Genomic DNA, 25,307 nt, shown 5'->3' with positions numbered 1-25,307 from the left:
TTTCTAATATCAGTACTGCTACATGACCTTTGTTTTGTTATTATTTTCCTGATACATCCTTTTCTCATTATTTACTATCAATTCTTTTATGTAATTTTGATTATGGCATATCTCTTATATTATTAGTAAGTACTAGAAGCCTGGTGCACAAATTTGGGCACCAGTGAGTTCCCTCAGCCTCGCCTGCAGGATCGGGCCAAAACCAGCTCTCCAACATCCCCTGGGGGGTTCCGGATTGTGAGAGGGCACAGGATAGTGGTCTCTGTGCTCCCACCAGTGCATGATTGCATGATTGGGGCCAGGGAGGGATGCGGGAGGTTGGCCAGCTGGGGAAGGACTGAGGGAGGGCTCCAGGGCATGTCCGGCCCATCTCACTCAGTCCTGATCAGCCAGACCCCAGCAGTAAGCTAACCTACCAGTCAGAGTCCCTGGTGGTCAGTGCACATCATAGTGAGCAGTTGAGAGAACTTAGCATATCATTAGCATATTACACTTTGATTGGTTGAATGGACAACCGGACAGTTGGACACTTGGCATATTAGGTGTTTATTATATAGGACTAGAGGCCCCGTGCACAAAAATTTGTGCACTCGGGAGGGCGGGGGGTCCCCCAGCCCGGCCTGTGCTCTCTCACAGTCTGGGACCCCTCGGGAGATAACGACCTACTGGCTTAGGCCTGCTCCCGGGTGGCAGAGGGCACGCCCAATCCCTAGGTGCAGCCCTGGTCAGGCTCAGAGCAGGGCCAATTGGGGAGTTGAGGCACCGACCCTGTCATGCACAGAGCAGGGCGGATTAGGAGGTTGCGATGCCACCCTCAGTCACGCTCAGGGTAGGGCCGATTGGGGGGTTGGGGCATCGCCCCCTGTCACACTCAAGGCAGGGCCCATGGGGAGGTTGCGGCGCCACCCCTTGTCACACACAGAGCAGGGCGGATCAGGGGGTTGGGGCACTGCACCCTGTCACTCACAGAGCAGGGCCAATCAGGGGGTTGGGGTGCTGCCCCCTGTCACTCACAGAACAGGGCCGAACAGGGGGTTGGGGTGCTGCCCCCTGTCACTCACAGAGCAGGGCCGATCAGGCAGTTGGGGTGCTGCCCCTGTCACTCACAGAGCAGGGCCCATCAGGGGGGTTGGGGCTCTGTACCCTGTCACACAGAGCAGGGCAGATCAGGAGGTTGGGGCACTGCACCCTGTCAAACTCAGGGCAGGGCCAATGGGGAGGTTATGGCTCTCCCCCGTCACACACAGAGTAAGGCCCATGGAGGGGGGTTGGGGCGCTGCCCTCTATCACCCACAGAGCAGGGCCGATCAGGGGGTTGGGGCCCTGCACCCTGTCACACACAGAGCAGGGCCCGTGGGGTGGGGGGCTTGGGGCGCTGCACCCTGTCACACACAGAGCCGCAAGGCGATCAGGTGGTTGGGGAGCTCCCCCCTGTCACACACAGAGCAGGGCGATCAGGGGATTGGGGAGCTCCCCCCTATCAGGCACAGAGCAGGGCTCATCAGGGGGTTGGGGCGCCTTCCCCTGTCATGAACAGAGCAGGGCAGATAGGGAGGTTGTGGCCCCGCCCCCTGTCACACACAGAGCCACAGGACGATCAGGGGGTTTGGGCGCTGCCCCCTGTCACGCTGATCCCAGTGCCGGGAGCCTCGTTGCTCCACTGATCCCGATGCTGGGAGGCATATTACCCTTTTATTATATAGGATAGAAGCCTGGTGCACGGGTGGGGGCCGGCTGGTTTGCCCTGAAGGATGTCCTGGATCAGGGTGGGGGTCCCCACTGGGGTGCCTGGCCAGGCTGGCTGAGGGGCTGAGGGCTGTTTTCCGGCTGGCAGGTGACTAAAAGCTCCCAACCACTCCTTTTTTTCTTTCTTTCTTTTTTTTTTTATTCTGGGCAGCTTTAGCTCTGAGGCCTCGCTGCTGAAAACATTGATACAATGTTGGGGTCAGGCTGGCTGAAGGCCGGCTGACTAAAAGCCAGTTTCTGGGGTTTTGTTTAGCTTCTATATTTGCAACATAGTTGCTTAGAGTTACAGCTGAGAGGCTGGCAAGTGAGGCAGAGAAGGTGGGCGTCCACCATCACTGGAGGAAGCAAGCCTCCCTGTTCGCTTCAGTGCATGGCTGCCTGCCGCCATCTTGGCTGACAGTTAATTTGCATAAGGATATGCTGATTAGCCAATGGGAAGGGTAGCGATTGTACGCTAATTACCATGTTTCTCTTTTATTAGTGTAGATAATTTTAATAGTAATAATACAAACATTTAGTGAATGTTTACCATATAATAAGCACAGATATAAGAGCTTTACATGTGTTCTTAGACATTTAACCATTGTTAACCCAAATTAATTGTATAGCATTCCAGGTACAAGTAGACAAAACTCATAAGGTGGCTCTCCTCCTTTCAGTTGTATTTCAGTCCTGGCTACTTATTGTGGATAATTCATGTGTGGCTGCATCTCCATGGTCTTGATTGCTTGACCTTGTACCTGCAATCCCAAGAACAAGAAAGAATGAAAGAATAAGAAGTTTAGAACTCAGTTCTTTTCCATAAGTGCGTAACCTAAAATTTACACACATCACTTCTGCACACCTCTTATGAGTCAGATGTGAAGCACACAGCATCACTTAACTTTATATAAAGGGAGCCTGGAATAGTCTTTCTCTTGGAAGGCTATGAGTCTAGTTAAAAATGTATTCTATTGTTACAGGGAAAAGGGAGAACAGATACTGACGAACTCATTTATATCTCTATTAATCTTTTTTTCCTTTCACTTTTATTGAGATAAGTTGATATACAGCACTTGTATAAGTCTAAGCGTACAGCAAAGTGACTTGACTATGTCTCTATTAATCTTAACCATAACCACATATTTATTATTCTCTTTAATCCATTAGGAAACTGAGATACAAAGATGTTTAGAAACTTGACCAAGATGCTGTTAATTAAGTAGTGATGCCTTTCAGATGTGAAACAATACAGTTGTATGACAAAACTTCCACTTTTTAAAATGTATATTTTTATGTTTTCATTAATTTTAGAGAGAGGAAGGAAGAGGAATAGAGAGATAAAAACATCAATGATGAGAGATAATCATTGATCTGCTGTCTCCTGTATGCCTCCTAGTGGGGATTTAACCCAAAACCCAGGTATGTGTCTTGACCGAGAATCAAATCCTGACCTCCAGGCTCAAGGGTCAACACTCAACTATTGAGCCACACAGGCCGGGCAAAGCTTCCACTCTTAACCAATATGTCATTTCTATTTGCTTAATGATTATTCTCTTATGTTTATACAATACTTAAATTTATATTTAAATTAATCCTAAATTCAATTTAAACACATAAAATTAGTAATATTTTTCCTCCCTAATATCTGGAATTCTGCTTTTATTTTTATTGGACTTTATACAACTACTATTATTATTGTTGTTATTTGTCATATAAAATTAACATGAGTAGTAGCAACTATTTCTCCTCTGAAATCTTTGCTAACCAATTTTCCTGTATCAAAATGCTTAACTTTGGATTCATTCTTCTTAAATTTTTTTTTTCTGTAATGGTCCTTGAGCAGTGAAATGTCTATATCCTTAAATGTCTGAAAGGTTACTTTATTTCATTTTTCTCAGAAACAACATATTATATGGATATAGACAACTCATTTAAGACATCTCATGCCAATTTAATTTTGATCAATTGTAGGAAATCTTTCGTCTCATCTGGTAACTTAAAAGAATTGCCTTTGTTTCATTTCTCTTGATGTGGTGATATTGATGATGGGTGTATGTATATAAATCATTCTTAATCACTCTAGATGATATTTTTTAATATATATACTCTGCCTCATAGTGTTTAGCAAATTCCTATTCACTCTTAATATAAAAACAAATTATTTTGCATTCAATATCCTAAAATTTAATTTTTATTTATTTTTTTATTTTTTAAAATATTTTTATTGATTTTTTTGTGTATAAAGCCTTTTTTATTTTTATTTTTTTTATTGCTTAAAGTATTAAAAAGGGTACCACATATGTGTCCTTTTTTTTCCCCCGCCCTTGACAATCCCCTGGCCTCCCCTACCCCCCAGTGTCTTATGTCCATTGGTTTTGCTTATATGCATGCATACAAGTCCTTCGGTTGATCTCTTACCCCCCTCCCTCCTGCCCCCCAACCCTCCCCAGCCATCCCACTGCAGTTTGACAATCTGTTTGAGGCAGCTCTGCCTCTGTATCTATTATTGTTCAAAAGTTTATAATGGTCTCTATTATCCATGAATGAGTGAGATCATGTGGTATTTTTTCTTCATTGACTGGCTTATTTCACGTAGCATAATGCTCTCCATTCCATCCATGCTGTTGCAAATGGTAAGAGTTCCTTCATTTTTATAGCAGCATAGTATTGCATTGTGTAGATATACCACAGTTTTCTAATCCACCCATCTGCCGATGGGCACTTAGGCTGTTTCCAGATCTTAGTTATGGTGAATTGTGCTGCTATGAACATATGGGTGCATATATCCTTTCTGATTGGTGTTTCTGTTTTCTTGGGATATATTCCTAAAAGTGGGATCACAGGGTCAAATGGGAGTTCCATTTTTAGTTTTTTGAGGAAACTCCATACTGTCTTCCATAGTGGCTGCACCAGTCTGCATTCCCACCAGCAGTGCACAAGTGTTCCTTTTTCTCCACATCCTCTCCAGCACTTGTCGTTTGTTGATTTGTTGATGATAGCCAGTTTGTCAGGTGTGAGATGGTACCTCATTGTTGTTTTGATTTGCATCTCTCGGATGATGAGTGACTTTGAGCATGTTTTCATATGTCTCTTGGCTTTCTGAATGACCTCTTTTGAAAGGTGTCTATTTAGGTCCTTTGCCCATTTTTTGATTGGATTGTTTATCTTCCTTTTGTTAAGTTGTATGAGTTCCCTATAAATTTTGGAGATTAGGCCTTTATCAGATATGACATTGGCAAATATGTTTTCCCATGCAGTGGGATTTCTCGTTGTTTTGTTGAGGGTTTCTTTTGCTGTGCAGAAGCTTTTTATTTTGATGTAGTACCATTTGTTCATTTTCTCCTTAGTTTCAAGTGCCATAGGAGCTGTATCAGTGAAGAAATTGCTTCGGCATATGTCTGAGATTTTGTTGCCTTTGGATTCTTCTAGAATTTTTATGGTTTCCTGTTGTACATTTAAGTCCTTTATCCATTTTGAGTTTATTTTTGTGTATGGTGTAAGTTGGTGATCTAGTTTCATTTTCTTGCATATATCTGTCCAATTTTCCCAACACCATTTATTGAAGAGACTATCTTGGCTCCATTCTATGTTCTTGCCTCTTTTGTCAAATATTAACTGAGCATATTGGTTCGGGCCAATTTCTGGGCTCTCTATTCTATTTCATTGTTCTATATGTCTGTTCTTGTGCCAGTACCAGGCAGTTTTGAGAACAGTGGCTTTGTAATACATCTTTATATCTGGTATTGAGATCCCACCTACTTTGTTCTTTCTCAGGATCGCTGCAGCTATTCGGGGTCTTTTTTTATTCCAGATGAATTTTTAGAGAGTTCCTTCTAGATCTGTGAAGTATGCCGTTGGTATTTTAGTGGGAAGTGCATTGAATTTATAGATTGCTTTGGGTAGTATGGACATTTTAATGATGTTGATTCTACCAATCCATGAACACGGTATGTTCTTCCATCTGTTTATGTCTTCCTCTATCTCTTTTTTCAACGTCCTGTAGTTTTCTGAGTAGAGGTCTTTTACCTCTTTAGTTAAGTTTATTCCTAGGGAGCTTAAATTTTTTGGTGCGATGGTAAATGGGATTGTTTTTATAATCTCTCTTTCTGCAAGTTCACTATTGGTGTATAGAAATGCCTCAGATTTCTTGGGGTTAATTTTGTATCCTGCTACTTTGCCAAATTCATGTATTAAATCTAGTAGCTTTTTGATGAAGTCTCTAGGGTTTTGTATGTAAAATATCATGTCGTCTGCAAATAAGGACAGTTTACTTCCTCTTTTCCAATTTGGATGTCTTTTATTTCTTCTTCTTGCCTAATTGCAATGGCTAATACTTCCAGTACTATGTTGAACAGGAGTGGTAAGAGTGAGCATCCCTGTCTTGTTCCTGTTCTTAGGGGAAATGGTGTTAGTTTTTGTCCATTGAGTATGATGTTGGCTGTGGGTTTCTCATATGTGGCTTTTATTATGTTGAGGTATGATCCTTCTACTCCCGCCTTGCTGAGAGTTTTTTCAAAAATGTGTGTTGGATTTTGTCAAATGTTTTTTCTGCATCAATTGATATGACCATGTGGTTTTTTTTCTTTTAATTTGTTTATGTGATGTATCACGTTTATTGATTTGCAGATATTGTACCGTCCTTGCATCCCTGGCGTAAATCCTACTTGGTCATGGTGTATGATCTTTCTGATGTACTGCTGGATCCGCTGTATTGCTAAGATTTTGTTGAGGATTTTGGCATCTATGTTCATGAGGGATATTGGCCTGTAATTCTCTTTCATTGTGTTGTCTTTACCTGGTTTGGTATGAGGGTGATGCTGGCTTCATCGAATGAGCTTGGAAGTGTTCCTTCATCTTGAATTTTTTGTAGTAATCTGAGGAGGAAAGGTTTTAGTTTTTCCTTGAATGTTTGGTAAAACTCCCCTGTGAAGCCACCTGGTCCTGGGCTTTTGTTTGCTGGAAGCTTTTTGATGACTGCTTCAATTTCTTCCATAGTTATTGACCTATTGAGATTTTTAGATTCTTCCTGATTGAGTTTTGGAATGTTGCATTTTTCTAGGAATATGTCTATTTCCTCCAGGTTGTCTAGTTTGTTAGAGTAGATCTGTCCATAGTATTTTTTAACAATCGTTTGTATTTCTGTGGAGTCTGTTGTTATTTTGCCTCTATCGTTTCTGATTTTGTTTATTTGGGTCCTCTCTCTTTGCACCTTGGTGAGTCTGGCTAGAGGTTTGTCAATCTTGTTTATCCTTTCAAAGAACCAGCTCTTGGTTTCATTGATTTTCTGTATTGTTTTTTTGGTCTCTATGTCATTTGTTTCTGCTCTAATCTTTATTATCTCCTTCCTTCTGCTCACTCTGGGGTTTTCTTGTTGCTCTATTTCTAATTCTTTGAGTTGTAGAGTTAGGTGATTTACTACCATTTTTTTCTTGTTTTTTGAGATAGGCCTGTAGAGCTATAAACTTCCCTCTCAGGACTGCTTTCATTGTGTCCCATAGGTTTTGGATTGTTGTGTTTTCATTGTCATTAGTGTCCAGGATGTTTTTAATTTCTTCTTTGATCTCATTGGTAACCCAATCAATATTTAATAACATGCTATTCAGCTTCCAAGTGTTTGAGTATTTTGGATTGTTTTTATTGTAGTTTATTTCTAATATTATGCCATCGTTGTCTGAGAAGATGCTTGGTATGATTTCAATCTTCTTGTATTTGGGGAGACTTTGCTTGTGACCCAATATGTGGTCTATTTTTGAAGATGTCCCATGAGCACTTGAGATGAACGTGTATTCTGCAGCTTTGGGGTGAAGTGTTCTGAAGATGTCTATTAAGTCCATCTGATCTAGTGAGTCATTTAGGATTGCTGTTTCTTTGCTGATTGTTTGTCTAGAGGACTTATCCAGTGATGTCAGTGGTGTATTAAAGTCCCCTACTATGACTGTATTGTTGTTGATCTCTCCCTTGATATCTTCCAGGAGTTTTTTTTATCAATTTGGGTCCTCCTGCATTGGGTGCATATATGTTTACCAGGGTTATTTCTTCTTGTTGTATTGATCCCTTTAGTATTATGAAGCGGCCTTCCTTATCTCTTGTTATGGCCTTCACTTTGAGGTCTATTTTGTCCGATATAAGTAATGCTACCTCAGCTTTCTTTTCCTTTCCATTTGCCTGAGAGATATTTTTCCATCCCTTCACTTACAGTCTGTGTGAGTCCCTTCTAATGAGGTGGGTCTCTTGTAGACAGCAAATGTATGGGTCATGTTTTTTTATCCATTCAGCCACTCGATGTCTTTTGGTTGGAGCATTTAGTCCATTTACATTTAAAGTTATTATTGAAAGGTACTTGTTTGTAGCCAGTTCTTTTTGTGTGTGGCTGTTTTCTTTCTGAGCTTTTTATTTCTTCTTTTTTCACCAGTCCCTTTAGCATTTCTTGCATTGCTGGCTTGGTGGTGATAAACTCCCTTAGCTTTTTTTTTTTGTCTGTGAAGCTTCTTATTTCCCCTTCAATTTTGAATGATAGCCTTGCTGGATAGAGTATTCTTGGATTCAGTCCTTTGCTTTGCATCACTTTGTAAATTTCTATCTATTCTTTTCTGGCCTGATGTGTTTCTGTTGAGAAACCATTTGATAATCTAATGGGAGATTCCTTGTATGTAACTTTCCGTCTCTCTCTTGCAGCCTGTAAGATTCTCTCTTTGTCCTGAACATTTGCCATGGTAATTATGATGTGTCTTGGTGTGGGTCTTTTTGGGTTCACCTTGTTTGGGACTCTCTTGGCTTGTGTGACTTTTTTCTTCCCCACCTCAGGGAAGTTTTCTGATATTATTTCTTCGAGTAGGTTTTCTAATCCTTGTTCATCTTTCTGGTGTTTTGGCACCCCTATTATTCGTATGTTGTTTCGTTTCATGTTGTCCCAAAGCTCCCTTAGGCTCTCCTCCTGTCTTTTAATTTTTTTCTCCAATTGCAGTACAGTTTGGGTGTGTTTTGCTTCCTTGTCTTCTAATTCACTAATTCGGTCCTCCGCTTCTCCTAGTCTACTGCTGATACTTTCAATGGTGTTTTTTATTGCAGCTGTATCGCTTTTCATTTCTTCTTGGGTCTTACTTAAGTTGTTGATTTTTTCATCTGTTTCTTCTAGCTTCTTGTATATGTTGTTGATTTTTTCATCTCTTTCTTCTAGCTTCTTGCATATGTTATTGATTTTTTCCTCCATCCGGTTTATGCACTCTAGGACCCTTATTCTGGATTCTTTTTCTGTCACGTTGCATGCCTCTGTTTCAGATAGCTGCTTTTCTAGCGAGTCCTCCTTTTCTTTCCTTTGGGGGTTTCTTTGTTTACCCAAGTTTGATCTCACTGACATATCTAGACGTTGAGTTGTTCAGTGGCTGCTCCCTGGGTGGCAGTGGCTCCTTGGGCTGTGGTTGCTCTTCGGGCGGTTGCGGTAGCAGCTGCTCCTCAGTTGGCAGCAGCTCCTCTGGTGGGTGCTGTTCACAGCTGTGGTGGCTCTTCTTGCTGGTGGGGGGAGCCTTCACGTACAGCTGCTGTTACTCAGACAGAGGGTGTGGTGACCAGGAGGCTGCTGTTGCTTGGATCTGCTGAGTTGATTTAAAGGCACAAAATACAACACAATAAGGCACCATATACCAGGCACTTTCCAGGGGATTTCTGCCCTTCCTGGCTGCAAACGGTCTCACCAGCTGAGTAATTTTGCCAATTCGGGGTGGGTGTTATTAGTTTCAGCTGCTTACTCCATTTGCTCCGGGAGACGACCTGGGACGTGTCTCCCTATATTGCCGCCATCTTCGGAATCCCCTTATTTATTTTTTAAAATATATTTTTTATTGATTTCAGAGAGGAAGGGAGAGGGAGAGATAGATAAAAACATCGATGATGAGAGAGAATCAATGATCGGCTGTCTCCTGCAGGCCCCCCATTGGGGATCGAGCCCTCAGCCTGGGCATGTGTCCCTGACCAGAATTGAACCAGGGACCCTTTAGTCCTCAGGCTGATGCGATATCCACTGAGCCAAACCAGCTAGGGCTAAAATTTTATTTTTATATAGTAGAACTTTTGAATCTTTTCCCATTTTTCTTAATTTTATTTATTATTTATTTATTTATCTATTTATTTATTTATTTATTTATTTATTATATTTTATTGATCCTTTACAGAGAGGAAGGGAGAGGGATAGAAAGTTAGAAACATCGATGAGAGAGAAACATCAATCAGCTGCCTCCTGCACACCCCCCACTGGGGATGTGCCTGCAACTAAGGTACATTCCCTTGACTGGAATCGAACCTGGGACCCTTCAGTCCGCAGGTCGACGCCCTATCCACTGAGCCAAACCGGTCAGGGCCATTTTTCTTTATTTTAATTATATGTTTTAATTCTTTATCTTTTGTGTTACATAGCCTCAGTTTGATTTTATGACTTACCAATCCTTTTTAAAACATTTTATTGATTTTAGAGAGAGAGAGGATGAGAGAAAGAGAGACAGAGAGATCGATTTGTTATTCTATTTATTTATGCATTCATTGGTTGATTCTTTTTAAATTCTTTATTGTTTAAAATATTACATATAGTATTTTTTATTGCTTAAAGTATTACAAAGGGTATTACATATGTGTCCTTTTTTTTTCCATGCCCTTGACAATCCCCTGGCCTCCCCTACCCCCCAGTGTCTTATGTCCATTGGTTTTGCTTATATGCATGCATACAAGTCCTTCGGTTGATCTCTTACCTCCCTCCCTCCTGCCCCCCAACCCTCCCTGGCCTTCCCACTGCAGTTTAACAATCTGTTTGAGGCAGCTCTGCCTCTGTATCTATTATTGTTCAAAAGTTTATAATGGTCTCTATTATCCATGAATGAGTGAGATCATGTGGTATTTTTCCTTCATTGACTGGCTTATTTCACTTAGCATAATGGTCTCCAGTTCCATCCATGCCATTGCAAATGGTAAGAGTTTCTTTTATTTTTACAGCAGCCTAGTATTCTATCAGGTTGATTCTTATATGAGCCCTGACTGGGACTGAACTTGCAATCTTGGCTTATCAGGATGATGCTCAATTAAGCTACCTGGTCAGGTTCTATGGTTCGCTAATTCTTATTTCAGTTATGTGTAGTGTGGTGGACAGAATTCTAAGTGGCCACTAAAATTCCCACTCCTGATATACACACTTTCTCCCAGGTATTTAATCAAATGTAATGGGCTTTAGGTGCTGCTGTGAGAGGATTCTGCAGATTAAAGTTTATGATCAGTTGACTTTACATTAGGAAGATTAGCCTGACCGGTGTGGCTCTGTGGATTAAGTGTTGCCCCATGTACAAGAGGCTACCTGTTCAATTCCCAGTTAGGGCACATGCCCAGTAGGGGACATACAAAAGGCAGCTTATTGATGTTTCTGTCATCAATTTTTCTCTCTCTATTTCCCACTCCCTTCTCTCTCTAAAAAATCAATAAAAATATGTTAGAAAAATATAAAAATAGAATACATTGTTATTCTTTTTTAAATATATGTTTTTATTGATTTCAGAGAGGAAGGGAGAGAGAGATAGAAACATCAATGATGAGAGAAAATCATTGCTGGGCTGCCTCCTGCACACCCATCACTGGGAACTAAGCCTGAAACCCAGGCATGTGCTCTTGACTGAAATGAAACCTGTGACCTTTCAGTCCTCAGGCCAACACTCTAGCCACTGAGCCAAACAGGTTAGGGCCATTGTTATTCTTAAAAAAAAATTAGAAAGATTATCTTGGATAGGTTTGATCTAATCTGGCAAGCCCTTAAAATAAGTTGGAATGATTAAAACCCAGAGGTTTTCTCTTTTTATTCTCAGCGGGGATGAACAAATAGCTATGTTGAAAACTGTGTTTGAAAAGGGATGGCCTCTAGTTGCCAAAGGCTTCAGCCCTAAAAATCACAATGAAATGAATTATTTCATTAACCTTGAAGATCCAAGAAGAAGACGACTCTGATATCCCGATGAGATGGCAATCTCAGCCAACGATACAGCTTGTTGTGATGCAGATTATGGGCTGTAGCTTCGCCATGCCTGGAATCATCATCAATGCAAACTATGAGATAATAATATATATTATTTTAAACTGCTAAGTTCATAATAATTTGTTATTCAGCAATATAAAACTAATGTATCTAGTATATCACTTATCAAATATAACAAGTTTTTTTATCACTTAAAGCATTTTAATTTAAAGGTTTTCATGTTTTTATAATTATTTATTCTTTTTAAAAATATACGCTTAATTTATAAAGTCCCAATGTTTCATAAAATTATTTTCTTGATATTACATTTTTGGTACTTTTGAGAATAGTAGCATAACTTCTGATTTTTAAAATATTTCCTTCTTCTGAGTTCCAGTTAATGTATTTTAAATTTGGGGGTTTTAAAAAAAATGTTTTACTTAGTTTGGGCTTTGTTTTCATTTTTTCCTGGTGATTTCCCCTATGCATGCCTTAGCCTCTTGGTGAATAGTCTCAAGGTGAACTACAAATGGAATTTCTATGGACTCAGTTCATTCCAGAATTTATTAGTAACATGGTCATAGATCTCAGTCAATATAGACTTGATAAATTTGGGTATCAGCCCAATGGGTACAATATAATTCTGTGCCCTATCCTCATATAGGTAACATCTTTCCAGCCAAGTTCAAAGTTTGACAGCATAACTCCTGTATTTGGCTTTTATGGCACACAAAATCCTGGATTTTTATCCTAAATTAAATTAATATTTTCATCTCCTGATTGTCATGGGTAAGATGGCACTCCCCTATCTTCCTTCCTCCCAGATACTCATTTTTAAAAATATTTTATAGATCTGTTGTGTCTTAAAATGATGAGTATTAACTAAAGTTGGGGCAGATGTCATAATATTATAATTTTGTTTAGCAAGTACAATGTACATTTTCCTGACTTTCTTTTATTAATTTTCCTTAACCTGGGCTCCTCAAAGTACAATAGACAACCCCTCATGGATAGACCCTTAGTCCTGGTTACCTAGATCTCCTTTCTAACATGAGACAGGGTTTGGTAATAAAGCCCAGGCTTCTTATCAGTTTTCTAAGTAAGAGATGGATTACAAGGAAAAAACAAACAATTCATGTTTTGAAAGAATGAGAGTGAAAAAATATAGGTCAATGCTGTAAATATGTTCCTGGTTTTGTATTTGGAAAAGTACAAACACTTTTTTTTTAATCAAAAGAAGACTTAAATTCCAAATAGGATGTAATATGAAAAGTTCTAAATGTTACTGCTAGGTCTGTATTGCAATACAATCCTTAGTGGACATTTCTAAGTTTCCTGCCAACAGAGAACAAAAGACCAGGAACAACTTGCTGGACACTAGGAGTCAGACCATACAAAGAATGGAAACTGTCCTGAGGGCACCTAATTGCACACTTATATTCCACTTGCATTCCAAGCTCACCAGCTCAGTCCCCAGGCCCATTGACGACAAAAGTTTCCCACCAGTGAATGCATATAAGGATGAAACTCCAGCTCCTGGGAGCTGCCATCATCAACCCATGTCCCCTTGGCTCAGTGCTGTGAAGCCCTTCCCGTTGGATAGTCCATTCTCCATGCCCTTCCCTTAAATAAAGTCAATTAAACTACCATGTGAGATGGCTGTTTAGCCTACCCTTGCACAGCACCATGCTAACCACACACCATGTTCACCTTCCAGTTACCTTCCAGCCTTGTACAAGTTCCAGCACACAGAAGACATCTGCATATTTTACTGAGGAAGTTTGAGGTCGAGTCATTTAAATTTAGCTGAATGTGAAGATTCTATGTCCTTTATAGGACACAAGCAATGGCTCTGATTCATACTAGAAATACTGATATTGGTATTCCCAATAACATGAGGCACTGAGACCTATTATTTAATGGGAATTTTCAAAACTTCTGATATTTTGTAAGTTTTTTATTTTTCCTATAGGCTGTTATGGCTCCAGGGTATAAAGCTCACGGAGTTGTGACCAAATATCATTATGTAGAGTGAGGAATTAGATAGACAATAAACATTCTAAAATCTCCCATCTTTTTAGAAGCATTTACCTCTTTGTAAGGAGTACAATAAAAAGCTAGTCATGGAGACAAATATTATTATCACAGAATGGATTAAGAATTTTTCTTTATTCGTAATTATATTGTCTGTGTTGACAGGCTCTGCAAAAGAGACATGGAGACATGACAATTAGCAAATATTCCTTTATAGAAGCATGTTGATTAAAACCTTAGAAGTCCTAGTTACATTTATCAACAATGAAAGTATTTCTAACTTTGGAAGGAGAATTTCTGTAGACTGAAGAAAGTGGCAGCTAGATTCCTTTCATGTGGAGAGGAAGTGGAAGGTGAGAAACAGGAGCCTATGTAAACAATTCTTATAAAATGTTTGAAGGAGGTGGTAAGTACTAGAAGGGTATGTGTGGCTGAAGTTCATCTTAAAGTTTTGATAATAGGAGGATAACTTGAGCATATTAAAATACTTCAAGGAAAACTAAATAGTAAAAAAATAGAAAATAAAAAAGTGCAAGATAAGTATGAAATAATTGAGTGTGTGAAGGTTCTAACAATGAAGTGGATTTAAATCTAACCATGAATGGGGGTTTTAGCTTTAGATAAGAGGAGTGACTTATGGATTATTGTAATAAAAGGTGTAGTTAGTCATGGTGATGGTTATATTTATAAAGTTAGTAGCTTATTCGCCATCAGGGGTCCAGTTATCTGTTGATAATTGTTAGAAATATGGTAGATCTAGAAGCTTTAAAAGCTTATGGAAGAATAAAACAATACAGAGTTAACTGCTGGGAAAACTGGGCATAAAATTGAACAGGAAAGAACGAGTGGGTTGCCACACAGTTAAGGAGTTTTTTGTCACTGGACTTCCTGTATTAAAATTGATACCAAATTTCATTCTAATATGCTTTTTCCAGTCCAAATGTAGAACATAGAAGGTAAAAATGATAGTACTAATCCTGAATTATTTTTCAATTGGGTATTACCAAAGAAAATCAGGACAACGAAGTTGACTATATTGGTAAGAAAACAGCCATGTGATTACAATGTAGTCAAGGTTGATTAGAGAAAAAAATGAAAAGAGAAGAGGGGACAGACAGTATAGAGATAAAAACCTGGATTTCTCTATGAATTAAGCAAATAGGCACAGCAATATTAACTGAAAAATGGAACTGTGGAGAGAAAGGGTAGTGGTAAGAAGTGAGATGATTCAAAAGATGTATTCATAATTGTAGTAGTTTATAGTGATAAGAAATTCTAGGATGCGGCCACAGGAAAGAGACATGATGGTGAATAGAAAAAAATGTTCCTAGACATAAAAAAAATCAAGGCACCAGGTCTAGATTGTTGCATGGAAAATCCATGTGGATATGTTAAAGTCACCCAGGATGACATGACTCAACACAACTGCTTTTAAATGCATTCAAGCTTCATCAATATGTAAAGAAAGCCAATCATACACAAGACATAGATATTTTTAATGAAGGAAATGATGATTCAAGAGGAAAGACTTCAAAAATTCTTAATATCTCCAGAGAAATAAATTTTCACATAATGAAGCAAAAACAGGATGCTATTTTTAAATAAGCATGTAAAGAGAGAGCTAGTAGAAATTAAAACTACAGAAGCAAAAAATGAAAAGCTTAAATGACTGAATTAAAAGATAAAGTTGTGGAATTCTCTTAGAAAAAAATATAAAGAAATAGAAAACAGAATAGGAAAGAGAAGAAAATTAGAAGACCACTTTAGGAAGTATAGTATCCAAATAATAGGAATTCCAAAAAGAGAAAACAGTAAAAGTAGGAGAATCCAAGACTTAAAGGAAGAAAATCTCCCCTTATAGGTGGATGTTAAAAAAAATTTACAGCCTAGAAAGACTCACTGAGCAGTCTCATATGGATGGGGAAAAAAATCCACATTGATATTATTGTATAATTAAAGAACTTTAAATGCTAATCAATAAATATTAAATAACAAGGCTTTTAAGGAGGAAAAAGTCTCATTTAAAATCAGTCAGAAATTAGAATATATGGAACTTATCAAAAACTGTATAACTGAAAAAAATGTTTTTAAATTTTAAAGGAATATTTCTATTACCCATCTAAAATTCTTTACCATTAAAATATTAATAATTCATGTAAGATCTCAAAAAAATGGGGCATCTATTGCCCAATTCAAAGGAATATACTGGAGGGTGTGCTCTACTAAACCAAAGGAATAAACAAGAAAATAAAAAGATAATTCAGAAAACTGGTCTTTCTACATGAGAGAAATGTTGAGAACCCTCAGGTTGGTGGTGGAGATTTCAAAATGACACTTGCTTGTCCTGCATAATGACCAACTAACTTATAGTGGAGCAAGAAGACAAAAGTCTGGAAATGATAACCCCAAGGTGATACAATTAATATTGGATATGTAAACATATTGAAATTTATCCATGAGGTGCATAGGTTAGGGCAAATCAGTAAAAATTTATTTTAAAAAAATAAAAGGTATTAATTCTGGTGAGAAAAATGTACATAAGAAAAGAACTATAATTATAATAATGCCCAATTACAAATACTGTTTTAATAATTATAATAAACACTGTCCATCTAATTAATATGATAAATTTATGAATCAAAGGTATAGGGAAGATGATGGTGGGGAAGGTGTGCATATTTGGAGGAAGAAAAAAAAGCTAAATTCTTACCAGACTTATATAACACTTTATATGCAGGTATTGTTAGTTGAAACAAAAGAAAGACAGAAAGGAGAAGAGAGAGAGAATGGAGAGGAGCAAAAGAAAAAGAAAAAGAAAAAATCTGGAAGTTAAGAGAAGGAAGTGATGACAGGACCAAAAGAAAGAAACATCAGGCAGGTAAGGAATAAATGGCCAGAGAAACTTACACTTTGAATGTTCACCAGAAATAAGTAGGAGAGGCTGGTGAGCTTAGCTAAGCAGAAGTGGGTTTTTTTTTAAGGAATTATTTAATGTGGTTCACTGTTAGAAGGGGGATCCACCACCTGATCTAAAAGAACTGAAGTTTATCCTAATCCAGTCCTAGTCTAGTGATGGGCAGTCTCAGATTCAGACAACCATCTTGGGACAGGCAGACAATGCCAAGTACATTCTGGCATTGGACTGTGGAAAAGACAATGTTATGTGCTTACCAAACTGTTAAATTTTCTAAGTACACAAGGAGACTTCTCAAACCCTTTGCATTTAGGTGGGAACATACAACTCATAATGGTCTATGAACTTAGAAAGAAATGATATAGGGCGGGTGTGTCTAAAAGGAGTCAATGGGGGAAAAATGGGACAACTGTAATATTCTAAACAATAAAGATAAAAAATAAATATATAAATTATATATATATGTGTGTGTATATATATATGTATACACACACACACACACATATATATATATATATATATATATATATATATATGAAATGAGAGATGACTTTGAGATGTAGTCCCTAAATTCCCATGTCTACTCACTCTTTCTTCATTCATTTACCACCTACATATACAAGTTCCATTAGGTAATTCTATGGAGCAGGTGCTAGATGAAATTTTTGGATCCCACAAAAGTGAGATGGGGGAAATCCAACATCACTGAGAGATAACCCAAGGTTCCCTTTCTCCCTCTGGAAGAACAAGTGTCACACATCTTGATTGGTATCTTCATGGGAGATAGGCAGAAGAGAGAGACCTCAAAAATCTCTACCATCTTGTCCCAATTACCTTTCATTATAGGATAATGGATCACAAGTAGAAAAGTCACCACATATCCATAAAACAGGAGCATTGAAACAAATATTTTCAAAAGAGAACCTGAAGAAAAAGACATCATATTTTGGAAATTAGGATTTTGAGTGCCACATGTATTTGGGATAAAGCTAATTAAAAACTTTTATTTTTGGTATACAATGCCCTGTCCCCTCTCAGCCAAAATTAGAGTGAATGCTAGTGAGGCTAGATTATGGTTATGGAGAGTACTGGGAAGTGTGATTGAGTGTAGGAATGGGTGTTTTGGGGGCAAGGCCCTAATGGGACTGGAGATGCCTTTTCCTCCTCCTTCTTCCATCCATGGGTCTAAACTTGTTTCTGGTTATCAATCTCATCCTTTGGAAATTAGGGAGTAGAGCATGTGACTTCAGTAGCAGAATATCAGTCACCATTGGAGCCTAATGTTTGAGTCACAGGAAAAGGTTAAGTGATTCTTAACTTTCAAAAAATTATCAACATGTTCATAAAAGTAACATTTAAAGTAACTAGGGGTATTCAGCTTGGAGAAATGAAGATAAAAAGAGGACCATAATCACTGACCTCAAATCTCTGGAGGACTATCTTTAAAACATGAAGGCAAACTTGTTGTATTTGGTTTGAAAATGACTCGGATGGAGACAGATTTGACCACCATAGAAAATTAATTACCTTCTCACAAAGACAGCTACCCAAAATGGAATACTTAACCTTATGAGGAGAGTTTACACTTCAAAACATTCATCAACAGAAGTATTCAAGCAAACACCTGGAAACGTTGGATTAAGGCAGTGCTTATAAAACATTAACTTGTGAAAGCACAGATTGTGGGTCCAACTGCTAGTTTCTGATTCAGCAGGTCTAGGATGGGGCTTGAGAAACTAAATTTTTTGACAATTACCAGATGATGCTGATGCTTGGGGTACAGAGACCATATTTTGGTACCCACTGGATTGAAGCATTTGGTATGTCTAATTATTAAGAATAAGGACTTTGCAACATGAATTCAAATATTATCTTTGTCATGTACACCTGTGGAAACTCTGAGGTATTTTACCTTTCTAAATTTTATTTTTCTCACCTGTAAATGAGGGATAATAATATATGTTCATCTCATCAGATTAAGAATGAGACATAGCCCTAGCTGGTTTGGCTCAGTGAATAGTGTGGACCTGTAGACTGAAGGGTCCCAGGTTCAATTCCAGCCAAGGGCACATGCCTGGGTTGCAGGCTCAATCCCCAGTAGGGGGCGTGCAGGAGGCAGCCATAATTCTTTCTCATTGATGTTTCTCTCTCTGAAATCAATAAAATAAATCTAAAAAAAGAATGAGACATAAATATACAGAGCCCATTATAAACAGAAAACAGAGCTGCTTCATATACATAATAGAAGATTGGGAAAAATAGTCTCTGAATTTGTTTTTTAATTTTTAGAAAAATAATAAATATAAGGAGATATATTAAAATTATTATACCATAATTATTTTATAAGAAATAACTTAATATACATAAATCTATTTAAGCATCTATAACAACATACTCTCTCTTACCAGAAATTAATATTATTTCAAATCACATTTAAAATTTTATATAAATAGGTATGTACTAAAGAAAATTTTTACATTTTGGACACATCAAAGGGTTTATCTAGAACATATATTAGAAATGTATTTGTTATATATACAACCTGCCTGCAAATTTTCACCATTACTCATTATTATAAAACTAGAGGCCCGGTGCACAAAAATTTGTGCACTGGAGGGGGGGTCCCTCAGCCCAGCTTGCCCCCTATCACATACTGGGAGCCCCCAGGGGATGTCCTACTCCCTGCTCCCTGCTCCCTGCTCCCCTTGGGGATGGGGCCTAAGCCACAGTCTGGCCTTCCTTTTTGGGAGGCGACCAGGCTGGTCAGGGGAAGGCACCAGCCCCATCACCCGCTGCTGCAGCCACTGCCAGTCACCGCAGGCACCAAGGTGTTTTCATCAACACGGACTCCAGTCCCTTCACCATGAAAAAGTGACAACTTTCTTTAGGCATTTTCAAGATGTGTCTTTCATAGGATATGACGTTTCTTTATTATATTTTTTATCCTCACCTGAGGATATGTTTCCATTGATTTTTAGAGAATGTGGAAGAGAAAGTGAAAGACAGAGAGTAACATCAAAGTGAGAGGAACACTTTGATTGGTTGCCTCCTGCATGAGCCTGACCTGGGCCCAGGCCAGGGAGGAGCCTGCAACCTAGGTACATGCCCTTGGTCAGAATTGAACCCAGACCCAGCAGTGGGCAGGCCGAGACATTATCCACTGAGCATAACCAGCTAGGACAGGATATGACATTTCTTAGCCCTCCAGCAGCAGACCTTCCTTTTTTTCTCCAGGAGTGTGGTAAATAACCCTAGATCACCTATTTGGATTCTTATTACCCAAGTTACTAAGAATATTACCAGTGGCATACAGGGAGCTAAGCCAATGAGCGGTCAGAAAAGGTGTTTCCTCTGTAGTTCACACCAATTGCCGGCTTGGCCCCTGCCCAGGCCTAACGCCTCTGGCTTAGCCATTAGACCTGGGCAGGGGACCTCCAGCTCCCTCAATCATTGGCTCAGCCCCTGCTCCCCAAGATCGCTGGCTCTGCCTCTCTCCCCGCCATTGCCAGCTCCTTCCCTGCTCCCCCCAATCGCTGGCTCAGCCCCTGGAAAGGCCTAATGCCTCTGGCCAAGGCCTTAGGCCTGGGCAGGGGACCCCCAGCTCCCACCATTGCCAGCTCTGCCCCTGCTACCCCCAATTGCTGGAACCGCCCCTGCCCAGACCTAACACCTCTGGCCGGGGCATTAGGCCTGGGCAGGGGACCCTCAGCTACCACCTTGGCCAGCACCCCCCGCTACTCGTGATCACTGGCACTGACCCTGCCCAGACCTAACACCTCTGGCCAAGGCATTAGGCCTGGGCAAGGGACCCCTCAGCCCCTCGCGATCTCCTGCTCAGCCCCTGCCTAGGCCTAATGCCTCTGACCAAGGCATTAGGCCTGGGCAGGGGACCCCTCAGCCCCCCGCGATCTCCTGCTCAGCCCCTGCCTAGGCCTAATGCCTCTGACCAAGGCATTAGGCCTGGGCAGGGGACCCCAAGCTGCCCACGATCGCTGACTCTGCCCCTGCTCCCTGCGATGGCTGGTTCCACCCCTGCCCAGGCCTAATGCCTCTGGCCAAGGCATTAGGCCTGGACAGGGGACCACCAAGTCCCCACGATCTCCTTCTCCACCCCTGCCTAGGCCTAATGCCTCTGACCGAGGCGTTAGGCCTGGGCAGAGGACCCCCAGCTCCTACCATCACCTCCGCCCCTACCCAGACCTAATACCTCTGGACAAGGTGTTAGGCCTGGACAGGGGACCCCCAGCTCCCTATGATCGCAGACTCCGCCCCTGCTTGCTATGGCTAGCTCCGCCCATGCCCAGGCCTAAAGCCTCTGGCCAAGGCATTAGGCCTGAGAAGGGGACCCCCAGTGCCCCAGGATCTCCTGGAGCGTTAGGCCTGGGCAGGGGACCCCCAGCTGCCCACGATTGCTGACTCCAACCCTGCTCCCCTCGATGGCTGGTTCCACCCCTGCCCAGGCCTAATGCCTCTGACTGAGGCGTTAGGCCTGGGAAGGGGACCCCCAGCGCCCCAGGATCTCCTGCTCCGCCCCTGCCTAGGCCTAATGCCTCTGGTGGAAGCATTAGGCATGGACAGGGGACCCCAAGCTCCCCCTGGTAGCTGAATCTGCCCCTGCTCCCAGCGATGGCTGGTACCGCACCTGCCCCAGCCTAAAATGCTTCTGGCCAAGGTGTTAGGCCTAGGCAGGGGACCCCCAGCTGCCCACGATGGCTGACACCGCCCCTGCTCCCCCCGATTGCAGGCTCCGCCCCATCCCAGGCCTAATGCCTCTGGCCAAGGTGTTAGGCCTGGGCAGGGGACCCCCAGCTCCCACCTTGGCCGGCTCTCCCCCCCACCACCTCCCCCTCTCTACTCGTGATCGCTGGCACTGACCCTGCCCAGACTTAACACCTCTGGCCAAGGCATTAGGCCTGGGCAGGGGACCCCTCAGCCCCCTGCGATCTCCTGCTCAGCCCCTGCCTAGGCTTAATGCCTCTGACCAAGGCATTAGGCCTGGGCAGGGGACCCCCAGCTGTCCACCATCGCTGACTCCGCCCCTGCTCCCTGCGATGGCTGGTTCCACCCCTGCCTAGGCCTAAAGCCTTTGACCTAGGCGTTAGGCCTGGGCAGCGGACCCTCAGCTCCCATTGCCAGCTCCGCCCCTGCTTCCCATGATCACTGGCCGGGGCGGCAAAAGCACCCGGTTCTCCAATCACGGGGCAGGCAGGCTCTTGGCTGCTTCCTCGGTTTCCGATTACCGGCAGCATCACGTGGCTTCTTCCATCCTTCCCCTTTCGCCTCCCAGCATTGCGCCTACATTGCAAATTAACCACCATCTTTGTTGGCAGTTAACCGCCATCTTAGTTGGCAATAAATTTGCATATCGCCCTGATTAGCCAATGGGAAGGGTAGCGAAGTTACGGTTAATTACCATGTTTGTCTATTTTTAGACAGGACTAGAGGCCCAGTGCACAAAAATTTGTGCACTCGGGGGGTGGGAGGGTACCTCAGCCCAGCCTGTGCCCTCTCACAGACTGGGACCCCTCAGGAGATAATGACCTGCTGGCTTAGGCCTGCACCCCAGTGGTCGAGGGCAGGCCCAATCCCTAGGTGCAGCCCCTGGTCGGGCTCAGAGCAGGACCAATTGGGGAGTTGGGGAACCACCCCCTGTCATGCACAGAGCAGGGCGGATCGGGAGGTTGCAATGCTACCCTCAGTCACATCCAGGGTAGGGCCGATTAGGGGGTTGGGGCACCGCCCCCTGTCACACTCAAGGCAGGGTTGATGGGGAGGGTGCGGTGCCACCCCCTGTCACACACAGAGCAGGGCCAATCAGGGGGTTGGGGCACTGTCCCCTGTCACTCACAGAACAGGGCCCATCAGGGGGGTTGGGGCTCCGTATCCTGTCACACACAGAGCAGGGTCAATCAGGGGGTTGAGGAGCTCCCCCCTGTCACTCACAGAGTAAGGCCGATAGGGGAGTTGGGGTACCAACCACTGTCACACACAGATCAGGGCGGATCAGGGGGTCCGGGCGCCACACACTATCACCCACAGAGCAGGGCCGATCAGGAGATTGGGGCGCCGCCACTGTCACACTCAAGGCAGGGCCCATGGGGAGGTTATGGCTCTACCCCATCACACACAGATCAGGGCCCTTGGGGGGGGGCGGTTGGGGCGCCGCACCCTGTCACACACAGAGCCACAGGGCGATCAGGGGGTTGGGGAGCTCCCCCTATCAGGCACAGAGCAGGGCTGATCAGGGGGTTGGGGTGCCATCCCCTGTCACGAACAGAGCAGGGCGGATAAGGAGGTTGTGGCCCCGCTCCCTGTCACACACAGAGCCGTAGGGCAATCAGGGGGTTTGGGCGCTGCCCCCTGTCATGCTGATCCCTGTGCCAGGAGGGATATTACCCTTTTACTATATCGCATAGAGGCCTGGTGCATGGGTGGGGGCCAGCTGGTTTGCCCTAAAGGGTGTCCTGGATCAGGGTGGGGGTCCCCACTGGGGTGCCTGGCCAGTCTGGATGAGGGGATGAGGGCTGTTTTCAGGCTGGCGGGTGACTGAAGCTCCCAACCGCTCCTTTTTTTCTTTTTATTTTTTATTTTGGGCCAGCTTTAGCTCTGGCTCCAGCTCTGAGGCCTCGGCTGCTGAAAGCAGGTATCTAGTTTGTTTGGGTTCTATAATTGAAATACTGTTTCAACTCCAGCTCTGAGATACTGGCTGGCTGAAAGCAGGTTTCTGGGGTTTTGTTTAGCTTCTATATTTGTAACAATGTTTCAAACTGCAAGCTCAGAGGCCGGCAGCAGCAGGCAGGGAACGTTGGAGTCCTCCATCACTGAAGCAAGCAAGCCTCATGTTCGCTTCAAACTGCCTGGCTGCCGGCTGCCATCTTGGCTTGCAGTTAATTTGCATATTGCCATGATTAGCCAATGGGAAGGGTAGCAGAGGTATGGCTAATTACCATGTTTCTCTTTTATTAGATAGGATTGCCTTCAAATTAATTTTATATTAATCCTCCATTAATACCTTAAATTAATAGCTATGTTTTAATTTTTTGTTTTTATTAAGACTATTTTTAGAGTAGTTTAAGTTTCACAACAAAATTGAGAGAGTGGTACAGAGATTGCTCATATACCTATTATCTCCACAGATGCATAGCTTCCCCTATTATCAATATCACCCACCGATTGTTACATTTGTTAAAATTATGTGTTATAACTGCACAGCAAAAGAAACCATCAACAAAACAACAAGAAAGCCCAGTGCGTGGGAAAACATATTTGCCAATGTCATATCTGATAAGGGCCTAATCTCCAAAATTTATAGGAAACTCATACAACTTAACAAAAGGAAGATAAACAATCCAATCAAAAAAATGGGCAAAGGACCTTAGTAGACACCTTTCAAAAGAGGACATTCAGAAAGCCAAGAGACATATGAAAACGTGCTCAAAGTCACTCATCATCCGAGAGATGCAAATCAAAACAACAATGAGGTACCATCTCACACCTGACAAACTGGCTATCATCAACAAATCAACAAACGACAAGTGCTGGAGAGGATGTGGAGAAAAAGGAACACTCGTTGCACTGCTGGTGGGAATGCAGACTGGTGCAGCCGCTATGGAAGACAGTATGGAGTTTCCTCAAAAAACTAAAAATGGAACTCCCATTTGACCCTGTGATCCCACTTTTAGGAATATATCCCAAGAAAACAGAAACACCAATCAGAAAGGATATATGCACCCAGATGTTCATAGCAGCACAATTCACCATAGCTAAGATCTGGAAACAGCCTAAGTGCGCATCAGTAGATGAATGGACTAGAAAACTGTGGTACAGCTACACGATGGAATACTATGCTGCTGTAAAAAAGAAGGAACTCTTACCATTTGCAACGGCATGGATGGAACTAGAGAGCATTATGCTACGTGAAATAAGACAGTCAATGCAGGAAAAATACCACATGATCTCACTCATTCATGGATAATAGAGACCATTATAAACTTTTGAACAATAATAGATACAGAGGCAGAGCTGCCTCAAACAGATTGTCAAACTGCAGCGAGAAGGCCGGGGAGGGTTGGGGGGCAGGAGGGAGGGGAGTAAGAGATCAACCGAAGGACTTGTATGCATGCATATAAGCATAACCAATGGACATAAGACACTGGGGAGTAGGGGAGGCCAGGGGATTGTCAAGGGTGGGGAAAAAAAAAAGACACATATATAATACCCTTTGTAATACTTTAAGCAATAAAAAAAATTATGTGTTATAACTGCAGGATAATCATATAAAGTCCATACTTTATGTTACAGTTCAACAGTGTCGTACATTTCATGGATTGAAACAAATATCTCTCTATATAAAACCCTAATATGCAAATAGACCAAACAATGGAACAACCGAACAACAGGTCACTCTGACGTGCACTGATCACCAGGGGCACGTGCGGAACATGGCAGGTGTCAGCCGTGGTGGAATGGTGTAGTAGGTGAGCGGGGGTGCCAGACCAAGGCAGGGCGCCAGTTGCTGTCACTGGGGCAAGCCTCTGGTGGTTATTGAAAATTCTTTGCTCTGGCGCACCACAGTCCCACCCAGCACTTGCACCTGCTGCAGACACCTGGCTCCAATCCCAATCACTGGGTGCTGTCAGCAGGTGCAAG

General features: G+C 42.1%; 1 protein-coding gene across 2 annotated transcripts in view; it reads right to left on the bottom strand.

Annotated features, from left to right (window-relative positions):
* Nucleotides 1-2,313: 2,313 nt before the first annotated feature.
* LOC139001791 (selection and upkeep of intraepithelial T-cells protein 1-like) overlaps nt 2,314-25,307 on the bottom strand; it is a 90,884-nt gene continuing 67,890 nt past the window's right edge. Inside the window, exons 6-9 of one of the 2 annotated variants that reach the window (XM_070403330.1) lie at nt 17,493-17,582; nt 13,802-13,912; nt 11,674-11,802; nt 2,314-2,486 (exon numbers count right to left, since the gene is read on the bottom strand). In XM_070403330.1, coding sequence (XP_070259431.1) covers nt 2,413-2,486; nt 11,674-11,802; nt 13,802-13,912; nt 17,493-17,582 — 404 coding nt within the window. In that variant the 3' untranslated portion in view covers nt 2,314-2,412. The remainder of the gene's footprint in view (nt 2,487-11,673; nt 11,803-13,801; nt 13,913-17,492; nt 17,583-25,307) is intronic. The other variant, XR_011470105.1, reaches the window with a different exon arrangement.

Source organism: Myotis yumanensis, unplaced genomic scaffold (assembly GCF_028538775.1).
Source record: "Myotis yumanensis isolate MYYU_CA2020_CCGP unplaced genomic scaffold, mMyoYum1.0.hap1 SCAF_2, whole genome shotgun sequence".
Classification (NCBI taxonomy): Eukaryota; Metazoa; Chordata; class Mammalia; order Chiroptera; family Vespertilionidae; genus Myotis; species Myotis yumanensis.
The sequence above is the reverse complement of the archived record's forward strand: the minus strand, read 5'-3'. Positions and strand labels throughout refer to the sequence as shown.